We start from the raw sequence: 20,612 nt of genomic DNA on the forward strand, positions 1-20,612 counted from the left end.
GAGCAGTAACAAAAATCTGTATTTCCTGTAGTTAATTAAGTTCTTACATCTCCAGTCCTAGAAGACTCTTATCCTATACCCTCTTGTCAGCTGGTGAGGCCATGAAATACTCAGTGATAACAGACTAGTTAATCTAATTACTCTGAAGTAGAGGATGTGGAAACAAAGGCATTAATTTTGATTTTGTGTTAATTCATAGTTATATTGGTTTTTCTTTCCTTCCTGTTTTGTTTGAGTTTATAGAAATGAAAATTTGTCAGTCTTTAAATTTTTGCATGGTTCTGGGTTATATGCAAAATGTATTTATGAAAAAATTGATGTGATAACCATGTTAGATGTATGCTTGATGAATTAAATCATTGTAAGGGTAACTTCTACTCTGTGTTATTCACTGCAAAAATTTTTGCAGGGATGCTGCTATTTTTTTGTAATCCTGCACCTTCTTTAGCCTATAAACAGATATCAGAGAGAATCCACAAATCCACATTTGTTTTAAACTGACCCAGTGCAAACTTAGGTATTTTTTACCTTGTGGTGAAGTGAAAACTGTATTACTATTGACTTTTGCTCTTCCTGAGTGAGTTTAGATCAGCTGTCAGCCTGTCCTGTAGTGACTCTTTGGGTGCATCTTTCTCCTCGATCTTGGTGTGACATTTCAGCAGTGGGGATTGGTGAAGGTGTCTGAGTAGCTTCTCAAAAGCCTTGACTGAGCCTCTGCTGTTCAGCTTGGAGAAGGGGAGACCTCAGAGCACCTTCCAGCACCTAAAGGGACTCCAAGAGAGCTAGGGAGGGTGTGCAGTGATGGGACAAGGGGGAATGGCTTGAAGCTGAAACAGGGAGGTTAAGATCAGAAAAAGAGAAGTTCTTTGTTGTGAGGGTGGTGAGGCACTGGAACAGAGGAGTGGTTTCAGCCCTATCCCTGGAAGTGTTCAAGGCCAGCTTGGATGGGGCCCTCAGCAACCTGATGCGAAGGAAGATGTCCCTATACATGGCAGGGGGTTTTTATACATGCATTTGCATGTTAATCTAGTATAGGATATTGCCCAAATGTATAACCCTTACATCATGTTTTAGGAGCACTGGAATTCCAATTTTTATGTCTCTAAGCTGTATCTTGAATAAATACATGGGTTATACAGATCAATTATTGATTGTAGGAAAGTTAGTGTAAGTTAATATTGCTTGGTAATTTCAGAGTGGATATGAATTTGAAGGAGGGTTATGAAACAGAAATCTACCCAGGTATCTTACTGTGCTGAGAGGGATGGGCCTAAACCTGATGAGAAATTACTTCAAATTTGTTTCCCTCAACTGATAACTTTTGTTCTGCTGATTCATATGGAACAAGTGTTTTCTGTTATGACTCTTAAATGTAAAAGACATACAGATTACAGTAGATGCTTTTAAACATTTATGTTAGTGTTTATATATACCTTCGAATGTGTGTATTTTACTATACATTTGGTTGCAATGTTTTACTTAGCAGAAAAGTATTTATAAAAGCTGAGCCTACTTGGATGGGAACTCAAAATTACCAGTCCAAATAATGTTAATCAGAAGTTATCTTCTTGCTAGAGTTCATGATTAAAATGCAGCACATTGAAATAATCTGTGACTTAATCTGAACATCTGAATTCATTTTATAGAATATGGCAAACAGCTGCATTTCAGTTTGGAGCTGAAACAAATACAGTATATCGACCCATTGAAGGTCACTGTAGGCTTTTCAGTTCCATGATAGCTGTACTTACTGAAGAAAATTTATTTGAGAGTGCTTCTGCTTTTGAATTATCTTTATTTTATTTTTTTTAATGTCCGGAAGAAAGGAAATAGAACGTACGGAGGATGGGACTTTGATGTGTAAAGAAGTTAATTATCTAAACCATCAAACAAAATGTGGGCTGTGGAAGTAATTATTGTAAAGGGTCTGATGAAGCCTGACAAGCTGTTGGTTTTTTAAGTCAAGAAAATGCTGTACACCTGCTTGATTTGAAAGTTAAATTGTTTGGTTGCAAGAGGAGGACCCAAGTTTGTAGTGAAGCATTAGCTGATAAGCTTTCAGCTCTGAAACCACTGAGATGTAAAGTCTTCAAATTTTTTTAATTGAACTGTTCTTGTCCACTTGGAGGGCAGGAACCTAAGAAAGGATTTCCTCTAGAATAGGACATGCATGAATCACAGGTCGTGCGCTGTGAGGAGGCAGTTGTGGAATTGGGCCCCGTGGTTTTGGGGAATTTTGGGAGAATGTTTCATAAATTTGCAGAACAGAACCTCATGGATGAGGCACAATCTCTGTCCTGGATGTTCAAAGAAAATAGTTATATGCTTCAAGTGATGTAATTAGTTTTAAAAAGCTCTAAATTTTAAAAAAACCCCTCAAATCTTTGAACATTATTTACTTTTTAATGAATACACTTAATTCTCTATTTAGGAATATTGGTACTGTGGTATTGAATATAAAAATATAGCTACTAAAATTAATCCTAATTAGTCCCAATGAAGTGATGGACAATCAAATACATATAAATTTCTAAATCTTTAGGCTGTTTCTGCTATGGTGGATACAAAGACAGCTTCCTCTTAAATCCCTTCCATGGATATATAGAGCTTTCCTATAAATACTGGCACCTTTCTCTGTTAAAGAGGGTTTTTACTTGTTTTTTATTTTTTAAATTCACTAATTTGACTGTTTAGGTTAAATGACTGGTAACTGCTGATTATGGCAGGATCCTGACAACAGTTTAGCCTTGTGTGTAACTACTCATGTGATTAAAATCAGACTTGAGTGGGAGTAAACTTGTGATTCAAGTTACACATGTGTGTAAGTGCTTGCAGGATGGGGACCTAAATTAGTATCTGCCTGAAGATGAACTGAAGTCTGATAATCTACATGAAAGCATTAATAAAAAAATTAAATTTATGACACCAAGCTGGGTGGGGTAGGGAGGCTGTACAAAGGGATCTGAAAGGGCTGGATTAATTGACCAAGGGCAGTTCTATGAAGTTCAACAAGTTCAAGTGCTGGATGCTGTACTTAAGTCACAGTAACCTGGTGCAGTGCTGCAGAGTGGCTGAAAAGCTTCTCAGTGGTAAAGGACCTGGGGGTGCTGGTCAACAGCAGCTGAACCTGAGCCAGCTGTGCCCAGGTGGCCAAGAAAGCCAATGGCGCCTGGCTTGCACCAGCAATGCAGTGGCCAGCAGGAGCAGGGCAGTGACTGTCCTCTGTGCTGGGCACTGCTGAGGTCACCTTGAGTGCTGTGCCCAGGTCTGGGCCCCTCAGTTCAGGAAGGACATTGAGGGGCTGGAGTGTGTCCAGGGAAGGGAACAGAGCTGGGGAAGGCTCTGGAGCACAGGTCTGAGGAGGAGCAGCTGAGGGAGCTGGAAAGGAGCTCAACCTGGAGAAAAGGAGGCTCAGAGGGGACGTTCTGGCTCTGCACAGCTCCCTGACAGGAGGAGACAGCCAGGTGGGGTTCTGCTTTTTGCTTGTGTACAAAGATGTAGGAGAAGAGGAAACAGCCTCAAATTGTGCCAAGGGAGGTTCAGATTGGGAAAAGCTTCTTCACAGAAAGAGTGGTCAGACATTGGAATGGGCTGCCCTGGGAAGTGGTGGAGTGGATTTCTATTCTAGAGAAAAATCTTAGAATTTTGAAATGAAGAGAGATTCTCTTGCAGCACAGCAAGATATAGCAGTATAAAGCTTTTATGGTCACTGCTACTAATAGTGCAAGAAATGAGCAGTACAACTCAACTGTTACTAGTGTGTAGCAAACTAGAAAACTAAGAAATATAGTGAGAATAAATCTTATTTATCAGGGGACTTACACAGTATGCAGTTTTGTATTCATTTTTTTGAAGGGAAAAATGAGACTCCCTTGTCCATATTAATGGAGTTTTCAATAATAAAATTTTGCTTACTCAGTCCTTTAGTAAATTTAATTATTTTTTAAAATTAAATAGCTCAAAGCCATTTGATGTGGAGACCCTGTAGCTACACGCTGCTACAATTTGACTTGCATATTGTTAAACAGGAAAATGTAGATTTATTAATTACTTAATAGAATATAAGGAAAATTGTCCTGGATTTGCTTTGAAATTCTTGAATGAGATATTTATATAGAAAAGCTATAAAATACTTTGTGTAAAAATAGTACCTTCAGTGCTATGAGTATTGTGATGGTGGTCAGGTCTCACTCTTTCTAATGCATTTCTGTTTTAAAAATTTAAGTTGTGTGTGTGAAGGGGGTGTTTTATAAAGGAAGTTTCTGATCTCTGTGCTCATAAACTTTTAGCTGGCTTTTTGTGAGAATCACTTTGGCCTTGTTGGAGATGGTGTAGCTATGATTTACTGGTGGTTAGGATATGCAGGAATATAAGAAGATGATTGGGCAGCAGAGATTCTGGTGTCTGGGAATACCATCTATTCCAGGGTAGTGGTGTTTTATCTTAATGCTTTTAAGCATTGGTACTTTTAGGATACTTCTAAATCGTTATTTTAGAAATAGTACCTGTTTCCAATACTTGGGTTATAGTAAACATCAACTCAAGCTTTCTGTTGCCTCCCATAGGCTTCTTTTTTGCATGCAGACCCTTTACCTTTCATGTTACTCCAAATATCTTTTCTTCCTTTTAAATATCTAGTGTGAAGCATACATCTCTTGGATGTATGCTGTCTTGGAAATGAAATACAAGTTTTGTAAGTGCTGTTATTTCTTTGTTTACCCAGATGAGCAGCACCCTGGCCAGCCCAATGTCGGCAGTTGCCTCTTCAAGCAGTGGAAGAAAATCAACAAGCTTTACACTTGAATTGCAGAGTATGATGTGAGTACTCAGTCAGACTATCTGGCAGTATCTGCATTGTGTATTCATCTTTTAGCTGATGTCTTAGAATGCGTGAGTAAGGGTGATGGAGGGAAGAAGAGCAAGTGTTAGTGATGGAGCTGTTAGTGTTTTCTTCTGATTTGTAAAACATTCAGAGATGACTTAGGTAAATGAAACCCACATCCTCTATTGAAAGGAGAGTAAATGCTGCTGAGTAAAGACCTGTGTTTTTAATATTTGCTTTAGAAGTCTTTAGAGTCCTGTATTTCTCAGCCCTTCATCAAAGAAACCTAAACTTCCTGTTGTCATAGATATGTTTTTAAATAAATACTTTTTATTAACATCCTTCAGTGCTAATACAGAGAGATAAATTGCTGAGATTATAACATTGCTGGTGAAATTATGATATGGAATGCTTGTAAATAACTGGGGTTTGCCAGACAGGAAGTGAATTTATTAGAAAAATAAGTTACTTATTTTTTCAAATGAACACTGGATTCTCAGAAACACAGGTTCAAGCTGTGATTATTATATGATTTTGTAATTTGGTGGTGAGAATAAAAGCTGTGCTGCTTCTAGTCTTGTGTTGTAGGTTTGCCTTCACTATTGTATAACAATTTCTCACCTGATTTATTACATGGGAAGTAGATGCATAAGGAGTTACTTGTCTCCATTTAAATTCTACAAAGAGTTCTCTTTGCAAAAGTGAAAGATGCAATTTGTTCTCAGTTAAGTGTCCTTATGAGATTACTAGATTGTTGTCAGATAGATGAGATATCTTCCACTGAGAGTATTTTTCAGTATAATGTAAATAAGAGTGTTGCCTCGTGCATTGAATCTTGTAATATAGATGAGTACATTGTGACAGACCCAGTGTTCTACTGTATTTAGTTTTCTTTGGATAGAATAATATTACTGCACTCTCTTCCTCAAGAGAATTCTGTTTGCTAATTCTTCACATCTATTAAGGTCATTTATTCTGAAAAATACAACTGTTGTTCTTGGTTGAGAAAAATAACTGTAACTGTATTTAAAAAACAAAACTTCAGAGTCAAATCTTGTGCATCAGTTTGGATCAGTATCTGGGGAGCCTGCATTTTATTGGATTGTGGACTTCCTGATAAAGTGTTTTGAAACTCCTCTTCCCCGCCAGTGTACACATGCTTCTGTCAGAATGTAGAAGTTATTGTTGGCCATAAAAATGGAAGAAATAGATATTTTGCTTCAGAACTGGTGCAGTTATCCTTTGAAAGCTGTGCAAACAGATCATCTGTGCTCCAGAGTAACATATTTCACAGCTTCATTAAACTAGTAGGAGCTGAGGAAATTCCTTGACTGCAGTGAGCACATTGAAACTTAAATTTTTATTGTTTGCTGTGGAAAAAGAAAGGAGACTTTTGAAAATGATAGAGTGCCAGGGATGAACCATGCAGAAAAAAAGAGACAACTGTTTCCTTTGGCTGGGGCCATAAAATGAAGTTAATGCCTTTAAAAGAACTTTCTGTGCTCTGACAGAAGCTGACTTTTTTATAAATGATGTGATTTAGGAAGTTACGGATTCTCCCGTTTAGGCGATTTATAACAAATTCTTGCTGACATCTCAAGATCCTGGGAAATGGCTAAGACTGGAGCAATGCAGTGCAAAAAAGGTAACATCTTCTTAAAGAAAAGAAAATAGAGGCTGTCTCTGCCTAATTTCTAATTGTCAAGAGAAGAGTCACCTATTTGCTATAGTTTTCATGGTGTAATATGAAGAGTAACTTCAACTGGCCCTGCCTTTCTCAACAAAACATGTGCAGCAAGAAGATGAACTTTTGAGAAATAAGTCATATAGAGACATTAAGTGCTAATCCAGAATGTCATGTAGTAGTTTATGTTGCTTTTAAAAATGGGCTGTTGGATTTTAGGGATTTAAAAGGGAGAAAGAAGAGAAAGTCTATTTTTGGAGTAAAATATCAAATCCTGTTGTAACCAGTGGCAAGATCTGGAAATCTCTGGATAAGAATACCCATGGTCTGAAGATGGCATCTTTGATTAGTGTATAATTTACAGCACAGAAGTGTTGAGCCAGTGTTTGATTCCATGGAATGCTTAAATTTATGTGTAATGTTAAGCTTGTGAGTAATCACATTTAAGGTGAGGAGGTTATTCATATGCTACATCTGTTAGATACACTACACCTATTTCTGAACCATGGCACTGTAAGGGAATCAACTGAATCCTGTTGTAGAATTGTGTTTTTATGATAAGCTCAGAAGGATTTTTTTGTTTTTTTGAGAAGGCAAGAAATACACAGGAGTCTTGAAATAATAAAGTACTGCAAAAAAAAAGCTGTCTCAAAATATGTACAACTTTTTCATTGTATACGTAGATTCTTTACTAATGAAATTATTCTGTTTGTCCTTTAAGAATATTTAAGATATGTCCTTGGATTTGAAGAAATTTTTGTGTTTGTTGAGAAAAGAATCTGGTTTGTATGATGCCTAAATTATACTGTGTAATTGGTGATACTGCATGTGCTGATTACCTTAAGAAGAATGCTTCTTAATCAGATTGTCACAGATCATCCAAACACAAGTCAATTTGCAGTGCACCACCTTTTGCTTAGTTACATTTGCCTTTTAATTGTTTAGACCTTGGAATTAAATTATATTTATGTTATACTAATTTAAAAGAGAAAAGTGCTATGTAGTGCTTGCTTCAACTTCTACATCCTTTATTTGTATTTGGATTTTTTATTATGGTACCACGGAGAGTACAGCAGTAGGTGTTAATAATTTAAAAAGAGAGTTTTCAGTGCATCTGGTGCATTTTGCTGAGGTTTGTTTTACTTAACTTCGGCTGATCTACAGCCTCTTTCCAAACTAACTGCTCATGTTAGGTGGGTTGCACTTAAATTACAGTTCTGCCCAGTAGATTCACAACCATGCTGATTTCACTGTAGTCATTAAAATTCATAATTTGGTAGAGATCATTTATTTCTCAGTATAAGCACTACTTGCAGAGTGAATTTCTGGAAACTGTGACAGTCTAAAGACTTATGTTGAACCATTTGCAGCTACAGAGGGAGTTTTTTATCTCCACTCAGTAAAATGCCTTGACTTCTCAAAGCTATCATAGCTATTTACAGAAATTTTAATTACTGTGAGCTGAAGTTTCTTAATTAGCTCTTGTGGCATGCTTCATACCAAAAAATCAAAATTTGATGGTGTAAGGATAAATTGTAATGGTGAAAGTATTGAGGAAAACAGTGTTTTAATTTGGTTTAAGTCTTTCTGGTTATTGACTGTATTTGCAGAGGTGAATATTAAAACAATAATATACATTACTATGGTATCAAATTACTGCTCCTAATTGATTGTGGCTTTCCAGACAGTGATAATGTGTTCAGGTGTTTCAAATGTAGTTCCTACTTTACTTCCTCCAGCTTGTTGCTTACACTCACGTCTATTACACTTCTGTGTTGTGTTAGTGTGTAATAGAGATACTAATAAATTCTTCATATTCCCTTTTTCTTTATGAATATATTATTTATAATATATATATTTTTTAGCATTCAGCAAGTTATGGGAGAGACCTAGTAAGAATTGGGGCCAGTTCTTAAATCTTTATTAAGACTCTTTGAACCTGTCTCCCTGACTCTTGGGATATTTACATGATCCCTGTTATTAAAGCATTTGAATGGTTTTGTAATATTGTCAATAATATTTCCCATTTTAGACTGGGTAGTTAAATGTGGTTCTAGACCTCTGGTCACTCAAGGAGTATCTAGATTAAATGTATTTTTATTTCAGGCTTGCAAACACTGCATGCTATTTTTTTTCCTGTATAAGGCATGAGCTATAAAATATACTATTTATTACCTGTTGCTACCTTGCAAACTTGTCAGTCAAATAAATTGTCTTTAGGGGTTTTACTTATTTAGGATTTCTCATCCATTCTGAGATGACAACATCTTAGGGAATATCATTCTAAATTTTTGAATGTGCAATGACATAACGGGAAGCATGGCCTCTGAACTGATCTGTCCTCCCGCCAATGTATTTGGATAACCTCTGCTGACTTGAGTTAGATTACAGTTTGTTCACCACTGAATCCCTGGAAGATCTCATTGATTTCTTCTAGTATCTGATGCTAAATTTATTTTCATATGCAGAAATAAAAATTCTGTTTGATAACAATAGTTCTTATGTATGGTAAAACAGTGTTTTCTTATCAGTTAGAAAATTCAAGGAACTTGTTGCTCAGTGCTGAAGAAATGCCCACTCCATGTAGCAGTAAAGTAATGCTGTGATTCAGGAGCTGTGCTTTGCTAGACTGGTTTGTGTTTGTATGTTAATCCAGTTGTGAATACCATAATCACCCAAATACTTCCACTTACTCCCATTACATGCTAACTAAAAAAATATAGACAATATGCATTTCAGGCTGTTTACATTGAACATTTTACCCTAAGGGTTTCACTATGTGACTAAAATACATTCTCTGATTTCTAGATACTATACAAAATCTTTGCCATTCTTGCTAGCTGTCAAGGTCAGCTGGCGACTGGGTTTTTGATAAACATCTAATTTTGTTATCTAATCTTCAAAACACAAATAGTTTTCTTGCATCTCTTTGTGACAATGGGTTTTGTTGCTGCAAGTCCAGTTTACATTTGTTAAACTATGCCCTTGATTATTTTGTGGTTTTATTCTTTTATTTTTCTATTACATCTAAATGTGTCAACTTGACTCATCCCATGAGGCAGATACAAATGTGGGAACTGCCATTTCCCTCATGCCAGGTTCCTCATGAGGTTTCACCTCATGCTAGGTTCAGTTCTTCCCCAGGAAAAAGTTTTTAGAGTGTTGGCTTTCATATGTCTTAGGTTTCATGGAATGCTGAGCTCATGCAGACCTTGATTCTACTTGAAACAAGTAAATGATTATAGAGACTAGGAAGTTATGCTGAATAGACAGTGTAGATGATTGTTTTTAATAAAATAGTCCAGAATTTATCTAGCCCTAAATGAGTGTATGTTTGAGCTGAATGTTAGTAATTATTTATTATATAACACTGTATGATGAGATATGGTAGTATTTGCACTGCCCTGCTGTGACTGATACCTTATGGCTTCTTTTGGTTGTTTGTTTATCCATCTTTGCTTTGAAGTTGATCAGAAAAATCATCTGACTTTGGATAGTTCGTTTGGCATGATGATGGAAGAAAACATCAGTAATGACCTGGCTGAGGGAGCGCTTTGGTTAACCAAACTGTAATTTGGGACTGTAAAGAATTTCTCTATTTTGTCCCATGCTTGTTTACCATATTTGAACCCAGAATTGTGCTGAGATTGCACTGTTTAAAAATAAATAACCAGTTTAGCCTACTGAGCTGAAACCCTTCCCTGCAAATATACAGGGAGCACTTTCCTCTTTGGGTAGAGATGATGGAAGGGCAGTGGCAGCAGATGTGGTACATGGTTATCAGATCATGTGTGGCTGTTCCTATCTACCTCATTAAATACATGAGGCAAGAGTGGTATGAGATAGTTCTGGCCCTAGTTTTCTAAGTTTTCCTTTTATAGGTAGGATGAAATACAGGAAGGAAATTCATTAGTGAGAAATTACTACTGCTTTTTCTGATGCGGATGTGGTATTTTGAAGCTTTTAAAGGCAGAGTCTCTTCTTTGCACAGCACTTAGCTCAACAGGATTTTGCTGAGGAGGCCTGATAGGGTTTGCAGAACTGTTAATAAAAGATGTAAGAGCTGAAATAGAGTGAGTTTCAAAAAAGCTAAAAATTCATTTTTCAGGCTTCCATATTTCTGTACTGCATTTAAAGCGTAGTTATTTTAGGCCTCTCTTTTTGTAATAGCAGAGTTTCATTTTACCTTTTAGTAGCAGAGTTCACTTGAAATACAACCTGAACTTGACCTTATTAGTGTCAAACAGTCTGAAAAACACTCATTTTATCTCTTGATTCTTTCTCTTTGTTTTTGCTGAGTATCCTGTCCCTATTTATGAAAGAGCAGGAGGTGATGGAGGATCTTAATTAACATCTTGAGTAGTACACATACATAGAGCAAAGAAATTGTTGAATGTCTGTACAGAATTATGAAGGAACGTTTCTGTGAATAATTTAAAAATTACATTTGTACTCAGTCTGAAAAAGAAACACGAGAAGGATGTTTTTATGAGGGAAGACTGGAGATATTAATCTGGGTAACAGCTTTTTCTATAAACAGAATTAGCTGAAGTTTAGCATTAGTCTGGGTTATGTGTGTCTTGTGTTTCTGCTCTACTAGTACTTTATTTTTCTCTTGTCAGTTCAAAGTTAATGTAAGTTTTGCAGTTCATTTGTGAAATCAGTTTTGCTAAGTATGAGAACAGTTCTCTGAGCTTACTGGGTCCTCAGTTCTACTCAGGTTGTTCTGAGTTGCATACAGCTTCTTAAGCTTCCTGTGTTTGAAATTTTGTTTTGAATTGAAATATTTTAAGATATATGGTTCCAGGATTTTGAGCTTAGATTCCTGAAACTTTCTGGTTTCAGGTTTTGACAGGTTGCTTTAAGGTATCATCTAGTACCTAAGTAAAAGATTATAAAATTTGGAAACGATTTACCCTACTTGAGTGAAGACATACACGTTGTAACCAAATACTGATTAAGCCATAAATTAAAATTATAATTAAATTCAGCATTTTAAAACCTTTTTTTATTTCCCTAGTGTAATAAATTCTAATACATTAGTTCTAGCAAACTGAACCTGAAAATCCAGTTTAGCTGTAGCTGTGACCATAACTGGCAGATGCTGAAATCTTTAAATTGCAGCTTCTTGCATAATTTTCAATCTGTTTCAGTCATATTTAATTTGACACTACTGATTGTATGTAGTGTGCAATATTGTTACAGGACGCTATTCATCTGTAGAGAACAGGAGCAAGGTGGACATTATTCATCTATAGAGAACAGCCAAGCTGTGCTTGGCTTTTTGATTCTTCTGAAGTCATTCTGCCCCATACAATTATTTCCAATTGGATTAGGTAATTAATTGAAAATGTACAGTTTGGCTGTCCATAGGTGACCAGAGTTAGAAGGAAAGTGCCGGTTGCTCCATGTCCCAGGTGACTGACTCAGAGCGACTTCCCTGTAGGAGCTGTTTCTGGCTTATTCAGCTCTCAGCTCTGTGGCATTGGAGGCCACTGCTTGTCTTTTTAATTATATGTATTTTTTTACTTTTTTTCCTAAAGCACAAAAGCTGTATTATCCTCCCCAGATTTTGCTGGAGTGATGCTGAAGTCTGTCCCCCTGGTACGTGTCCATCTCTTCAGAGGTGCCTGACAGCCCTGAGCAGTTACAGAAATGTGCTTGTTTTTCTCTATCATTGTGAGTTCAACATAGTAATTTAGACTATGACGTTCTCTCTAAATTGGTTTGGAAGGTGATTAGTTTATCCTTGGATCCCACACTGGCTCTGGGACTTAGAATGAACCAGCTAAATAATGGTAGATGGAATATATATCCTCCTGCATGGATTCTAGTACTTTGAGTACATAATGCCATTCATTTTTTTAAATGTAAATGTATAAATAGATTTATTGTACTTTTAATTTTCATCAGGTTAATTCTACTCTATTATTTGACTTTGTTACATATATGAGATATGTAAAAAAAAATTATATAATACACTACATATTAAATGTCACTGTCTCTTTATATGATGTTTAGTTTTAAATCCCACAGACCAGTATGTGATCTTTTCATGTGTTCCTGTAGGACCTTTTTTAATGACACATGAAGGCATTGCAGTGATTAGAAAGGAACCCACCTTCCCCTCCGCAGCTCCCAGGGCTGTGAAGTAACTGAATAATAGCTGAAATTATTATTTACCATTTCTAGACTCAAGCTGCAATTTCTTGCAGCTTGACTCTAGAAATGGTAAATAATAATTTCACAGTTATGATAAAACTGGATGGCAAAAACCGCAGTAAGGACAGTGGCAAAGTGGGAAGTGGGTGGAGAAAGGACAAGAAGGAGAATGGTCTAATGATATGTGCTAATTTATTATACAAAATAATATTGGGTATTTCTTTAAGATATGAACAATGGACCTGGTTTTAGTTTTAAGAAACGCTACCAAGGACATGTAGTTTGTGATTAAAGTTCTTTTTGCTTTTGTAGAAAATGCTGAGCAAATAACTTACTTGCTCTCTTGACTTGGTGACTTCTTTTACTTCTTCAGTTTTTGGACAAAAAGCTCTCAGGACTTTCTGGTGTTAAAAAGCAGCAGCTTCTGACCTAATGTACCCTTCTCTGAACGATAATGTTTCTTTGTTACTTATTTTTAGCTCAGATTGTTTTTCTCCCCTTTCCCCCAACATGATTTGTACAACCTTTAGAAAATTGAGTAGTTGTGGTTTTGAATCATCCTCCGTTTCTAGACTGAATGAGTATTTCTGAAGAAGCACAGGATTGCTTGTGAGTGGGCCTTTTTCTTACTTAAAAAGGCAACAGCCATGACAGTTTTACCCCTGAAAAAAAGCAGAAAATCTATAGACCCTTAATAGACTGCATTGTGACCCTGGAAAGGACAGCGTGTTAAGTACTTACTTAATTTTGTACCAATGGTATATTGCTAGCAGATGTCCTTTGTTTTGTTTTTACTGTGATTCAGAGCCATTTGGATAAAACATTTTGAGGGAGTATATTTTGGTCTTGAAATAAAGCATGACTATCCATTTAGAAACTACAGTAGTACTTCATTGTGCATCAGTCTATATTTGACTCCTTGTTTGGGTTTAAAGCCTTTAGCATATCAAGTACAAGTCTAAGTACTGTTATCTTGCTGTGCTTCTGGTGAAGCACAGCAAGATAGCATGAACAGCTGATGTGTAAATACTGATTTAAAAAAAGCCTTACAGGAATAAATCTGAATTCCACAAAGTATAAATAAATGTGTTTGGCTGTTTTAAGTGTGGGAGAAAGCTAATGAATTTGATGGCAAATTATTTTTTTTCCTATTAAAGTAGTTAATACTTTTGTATTGAAAAAGATCTGTGTTAATTCTGCAAATAAGGTAGCTCCCTTCTAAACCAATCTTGTAGCTTTTATATTTTGAATTACTCACAGGCAATCAATAACCTGAGGGGTCAGCCTGTGCTCCTTATGTTGTATGGATTTTCATTTAAATAGGTACATACACACCCATTCCCAATGCCTTGCCAGTATTCCTGCACCAGTTAAATAATAATCCCATCAAATGGAATCACAGAAAAATTAAGGTTGAAGGGATGTCTGGAGGTCATTTGGTCCAACCTACCAGATTCAAACATTAGGTTTCATGGTTCCACAACTATGTGAGAGAAATGCACTTTTATTTTATAGTCTACCTGGTTTAACTGCTATAGCTACAGTAGTAGACTGCTTTTTCCAATATAGCAAAGCTACTGTAATTATTCTGGAAATATTTTTAAATGTAGACTAGACTTCAATATTAAGTAGCGTCTAAAATTACTAAATAAAATTAGATTTTGATTTTCTGGGAAGTCCCTTTCACTAGCCAAGTTAAGAGGAGAAAATACATCGTCTTTATGGAAGGTATGTATCAATGTGGTTTAATATGTGACTCCGTACCTATGACTACTTTTTCTCTTAGACTGCAAAACTCCTGCTATTATGTATTTTAAAATGTAGGCATTGGAATAATTCTGCATATTTCCCTGAAAAAATATAATGTAATGTTAAATACCTCCCCACCCTCCTCCCCCCACAAACACTCTCTTATCTGTTTCTTTGGAGAACCTGCACAAAAGAAGGGATAATTATTATTGTACAGTCGCGCTTCTCAGTTATGGTGAAATGTTTTGTGTTACTGTTGAAACCAGAGTATATTTTGTATGGCTACTATAGTGCTAAAGGTTATTATGAAAGAATTTTTTAAAGTAAGGAGTTTGAACAAACCTGGAGACTTGGTAAAGTATTGGAAAGGATGAAAAAATATCCCTCTATTTCTTTTTTTTTTTTAGAAAAACAAGGTATTCATGTTTTCTTTAAAATAAATTTTGTCTATTTCTTTCTCTGCATGTGTATATATAGGCTTATATAGAAGCATAACACTTCGCTGATTTCCAGTTCATATGAATCTCCTTGGCTATCTGGGAGGAAACATGAGAATAAATGTGTTAGGAGGCAGGAAGAGGGTGATCTGTGGAAATAGATTTCCTTAACATCCTTTTGCTCCTCTACTGCTTAGTAACTTCCAATTGAATGTGTATGTGTATAGTTGGCAGATTCACTACAAACAGATCTTTCTCCTACATTTTATCTAATAATTTGGTAAGTCATCAATCAATAACAGTGAAGGCAGACAAATAACTTTGTCTCTTTATTTAGCGTCTCAGTAATTCTAGTTTTGCTTTTGATTGATTAGTTGTGGAAATCAACAGCTGTGTAGGTCTGAAACACTTAATAAAAATAATGTCATTAAAATTAGCTGTAAGTTTGCTTTAAAAACTGTAGAGGTATAAATGCTGATTGTCATTGACTGGGATGTGTTGGGAGAGTTGCAGAAATAGTGTTGGTCCTGGACTAGGCCCTTCGAGGTCTGTTTGTGCCGACTGTGATGGAATTACAAGGAAATAGCCCTATGCAGTGAAAACTGAAATCTGCTCAACTGAACTAGCTTTAATACAAGTTAAACAGGGCTCGATGCATATCTGGTGACTTCAAGAGAAAAGCTCTGTAGAGGTTGGCAAACTTCTCTATTCTCTGTTTCCCTGTTAAATGCCAGTTTTATTCCTTCAAGAATGAAACTCTCTTTTGGAAAGCAATATATTAAAACAAGCTCTGCCTGTGAGTTTGCACTGGCAGGATCTCCTGCTTTGCCTGCCCAGATACGCTCACATACTGCTGCAGTTGTGTGCCCAGTGCTGACTTTAAAGTGACAACTCGGTATCTGTTGTGTCCTGTTACGGTTCAGATGACTGAAAAGATAAGTGATCAAGTTATAGAAGGAGAGATGAAACTCTAGGGGGTTCTTTCTAATGAATTATAGAATTATTTTTGAAAAAGCAGTGCAGTGTTTGAATAATCAAGTAAAGTATTTTTCTGGAGCCAGGATTACGATGGTAATATTTATCTTTGAATTCTTAAGACAGATAAAAATCAAAAGCCCAAACCACCAGCTATTTTTCTTTAATGTTTAGATTAATCCAGAAAAACAGACCAAAATTTTGAAAATGGCTTATTTAAACACAGATTGATTGACCTGTTTAAGGGACATTTAATTTCTTTCACAAAAAGACTTCTCTCTATAGCATCATACAGTTTTAGGGAAAGTTATTAATTGATTTATCGTTATGATCCTTTTGAAACAGGGAAGTTGTAACACTGTTTTGTCAATTGCAAATTAAGGCCCTGGGCAGAAACTTCTGGACGTCATTTAGTTTTAAATGGTGCCCTTTGTCTTCTCATCTGTTTTAATAAAGCTTTTCTAGTCTGATTGAAGTAGGTGATAGTGAAATGTGTTTGCTATCTGCAAGGACGTCTGATTTTTCTGTTGGCAGTGCTGTTTCCTCCGTTCACACACAAGTGAAGATAGTTGTCTTAATAAAAATAAAGTAGGAATTAGACTTTTTTTTCCTATCATTCTTTGCTACATGTTAGCTTGCCATGTGGCTTTCCATGTGTGCCACATGTTTCTTGTATAAGCATCTACTATTAAATACAAGTGTTGGTAGCTCTATCGCTAACAGTTCACATGCCCTACACTGAAAAGCCAACATCCTCTCCAGCTGATGAGAGCTGTTGCTGCTATTTTCGTAGTCTTTTGTTGCTTTAAATGTGGGGTGATGAAAGCATGAAGAACAGCTGCTGCTACTTTAATCCTATAAGAGAGGTAATATTCATGTGTTTTTATTTGTGGTTGGTGAAAGACTCATTTCTTTCTTGTTGGAGCTGAAAACAAAGATGTTGGGGATGTTTCAGTGCTGATTATAAGAATATAGCTACCACTCCTGGAGTTAAGAAATTCAAAAAGTAGTCCTCCTATTATAGTGAAGGGTGGAGAAAAATTTATTGCAGTGAGTTTTAAACTTCAAAAAGCTTTCAGTGTGTTTGGACTGAAGGAATAAGTGTCAGCACGCCTTTAAACCTCTGCAGTTCAGGTTTTGCCTAGTACAGTAGTTAAAATTTAAATTACTGAAGTTATTCTGATATGCTTGCTTATAATTAATGTAACAACATATATATGTAGTCTTTATTTTTTGCCAAATGGAAAGGTCAAACATTTTTTTCATAAGGGTAGTCATGAGTTTCACCAGTATGTCTCAGGTATGGTCTCTTGAGACCATTGGTAGAAGGAACTATGTGACTGTCTTTGTATCTTCTTAACCTTAGGACTTGGCATGATCAGTCTTGGATTAAGAATCTGAATCACTTCTATGTCTAGGTCAGGACCTTTACCCTTAAGTCACTCACTTGATTTGTCATCCAAAGTAAGGTGGCCTAAATTTAAATCTATTTAGGGTTGAAATACTAGCAAGCAATTTACCTGTAAAGGTGTCAGTTTTCAGAAATCTGAGCTACTTTGTGAACATTTTAAAGGAATAGTCCTTTACCAAAGATGAAGCACACTTTTTTAGGACTTTTTAAATTTATTTGAACCAGAGAAAACACTTTACAGCAAAGACCAGTAGTTGAGTCTTGTAGCCACTTTTGACATATGACTGTAAAAGAACCTAACCATAAACATGACTTACTTAGTTCAACTGACAGTTCAATTGTTTTGCTGCTGAAGCAGGACTGAGCCTCCCAGGTAATTCAGTTGAGGTTTTGAATTTTCTTATTTAGTCAAAATATTAGCGCATGCTTACAATTAGGGTGCACAGTTTTTAATTTTTTAAATTTATCCTTGCCTGCACTTTAGTTTGTGGAATGTGCATTTGTCAGCTCTAAATCTTGACTGAAGTTATCTATCAGACATTTAACTGTTACTCTCAACAAGAAAAAAAAAGTTGAACTGTTTCCTATTGTTTGACTTGTTTGAAAACTAATAGTTCAACTGAAACTTGGGTATTTTCCAGCCTAAATTCTTCTATGATTCTATGACTGTTTTTGTTGCAATTGCAAATTAAAAGTGAGTTGTTACCAAATTCAGTAATAGAAACTGGAAACATTTTATATGTACTTTGCATGGCAAGAATAGTGTCAGCAGATTATTTGGATTATTTCAGATTTTGAAAAGGATAATAGCACTGATTTTGCTGGGAATGAGATACAAATAACTGTGCATTTACTTAAGCATTTTACCACATTAAGCCCCCTTTCTTTATAAATAAAACCTGTCACTGAAGCCTAGAGATAACAGGACTCATACTTGTTATTGCCAGATTTTGGGCATGCAGACAGATTCACTGTAGATAAACTGGGATGTGAGCTTGTACTGTTTTATTCACTATGTCACACTCGGATTTTTACCTGCTTTTTCCCATACTAAATGGAAAGTTGTTCATTCCTTTTTCATTCAAGGATATTACAACCAGTTGAATAAATTTGTGCACCTAAGCACATTGCTCACAGCAGCCTTAGTCACTGCAATATTTCCATCCAACATTTTCATGTGGGAAGTTGATTATGTACCAAAGCCCTTACCTTTATCAGTGAGTGTCACTTGTTAATCACTGAATACAAGAGGTGTAGGACTTGGTGGGAACTAAAAGAATCCACTTATTCCTGTCTGAGTCACTGAGGCAGGATTCTGTACTACTGAAACCTTCCTGACAACCAGCTGTCTCATCTGATCCAAAATCTCTAGTGAAGGAGATTTTTTGGCAATTTTCACTGAACTTGGTTTTTGGCTAGTCTAGTTACTCCTTTTGTTTCTTTAGAGAAATGATGGCTGTAAAAAATGACTTTGTGTTGTACAAGACTGTAAACAGAGTAGGACCAATAAGTGACTCTGGATATAATGTAAAATTAGGTTGGATGTGGAGGATGTATTCAATCAATTCATAATAGTTTAAAAAGAAAAAAGTGACTATCTGAAGACACAAACAGGCTTTAGAAGATACATAGATAGAGTACAGACCCAACAGGCACCTAGATAATCAAAGATAGGAGCTTCTATTGTGGCATACATGCCATAGTTGAAATCTGCCATGGAATACTGAACTCCTTTGTTTCTGATTTGTTTTTGTCTTTTACCACAATGCTGAGGAAGGAAGAGTTGGTCACCATTCACTTTATAGTGATTTATTCAGTTCCTTCAACCTTTTCACATTGATCATGGTTTCTAAAACTGTTGCTAACATCTTCTCCACCAAAAAGTCTGTGTTTTGGAATTTTCCACCCCCCTCCCCATACCTTCTCCCTTGAAAGGTGGTGTCCAACAGGAAAAAAAAATGTAAAAAGTTATTTTTGAGCTCTCATCATTGAGATAGGCAGAAACTGTCTATTTCTGTATATGGCAGGCCTGATAGTATCTGTGAGAATGAACCAAACACCTGCCAGCAGTTTGATCTTACTGTAAGTATTCTTAATTAATCAATTTTAGTTGTCTTTTCACCTTGCTACACTGCATCTTCATGGGTTGACTATTTCAGCCTGTTCAGTGTCAGGTCTGGCAGTAGTTTCAGTGAAGAGTATGAGTGTATCAGGTGCAGATGCAGGATAATACCATGCAGCCCATGTAAGTTCTGCTTTTCAGAAGCCAGCTGAGAAAGAACACAATGATCGCCTCTTTTTGTTCAGAGTCCTGTATGGTACTGTTGCTATAACCAAGGCAGTTGGTGAGTTTTTTTAAATGCTTTGAATTTTTAAAAATTTTTAGTTGCAGCCAAAACCAGTTTTCTAGTTGAAATATCTTTAAGTTCCAACCCAAAATAGGGGACAGCCATATTTGGTGATGGCACAATGTTAGCATTGCTTTTTTCAGATTTAAAATATGCTTACACAAAGAAAATGGAAGCATTTTGCTGACAATATTTGCTAAGCATTTTCCCAGCAAGAACCAAAATTACCAAGTCCTGATGTTGTGAGTCATAAGTATGACTTTTTAATATTTATTTTTTTAAGAACAGTCTTCTCAATTATGCATCAAAATAAGTTAACCTTGGAGACAGCTTTACTTGGGGCTAGAATAAACACATACTCAGCAAGACCAAACTGATGATGCTGTTTGTAAATATCCTGCTATTGTGACTGATCTGTGTTGTCTTACAAAGGTCACACTTATGGATCAGTATTTTGTGGTAGGCACTGGACAAATGTTTGACAAAACCATAATCTTCAGAATTCCTGTAAAAGAAGTGAGGGATTCAGGGTTTGTTCTTAAGATGTCTAGGATTTTCAGGCGGCTCTTGCTTCCATGTGGGGCCAGGAACTTTAAAAGCCGTACTAGATAACCATTGCCATGCAAAAATCAGACAGTTGCAAAATTTTAAGTAAGGTGCTCATATTCTTTCTGATGATTTCTGAAAGTAGAAGAATCATATCTATTATCATTACAAGAGCTTCAGGTGAGTTTGCAGTCAGCTTGTGGGAGCTGTGCCCTGTTCTATCAGAAAATGGATGAGATAGTGGGACAGTAGACAAGTGTGGTGATGCTGAGAAGCACCCTTGAAAGAGAAGACCAATGGCCAAGAACTGGCATTTGAAAATGGGACCAGACCTATGCTCCTTATTTTCAAGACCTGAGACTGAGAAGATCAGAAGCGTGAGAAATGAATGGCAGAGTGCTGAAAGGACAAGTTTGCCAGAGTCAAATATTTGGCTGTGAAATGACATTCTCCTACTACTTTTACCATTACAAAATGT

General features: G+C 36.2%; 1 protein-coding gene across 2 annotated transcripts in view; it reads left to right on the plus strand.

Moving 5' to 3' along the window:
- SUPT3H (SPT3 homolog, SAGA and STAGA complex component) overlaps positions 1-20,612 on the plus strand; it is a 254,162-nt gene that overhangs the window by 5,632 nt on the left and 227,918 nt on the right. For both annotated transcript variants that reach the window (XM_031060241.1, XM_005424937.2), the window contains exon 2: positions 4,724-4,818. In XM_031060241.1, the coding sequence (XP_030916101.1) occupies positions 4,724-4,818 (95 nt within the window). The remainder of the gene's footprint in view (positions 1-4,723; positions 4,819-20,612) is intronic.

Source organism: Geospiza fortis, unplaced genomic scaffold (genome assembly GCF_000277835.1).
Source record: "Geospiza fortis unplaced genomic scaffold, GeoFor_1.0 scaffold106, whole genome shotgun sequence".
In the NCBI taxonomy this organism is placed as follows: Eukaryota; Metazoa; Chordata; class Aves; order Passeriformes; family Thraupidae; genus Geospiza; species Geospiza fortis.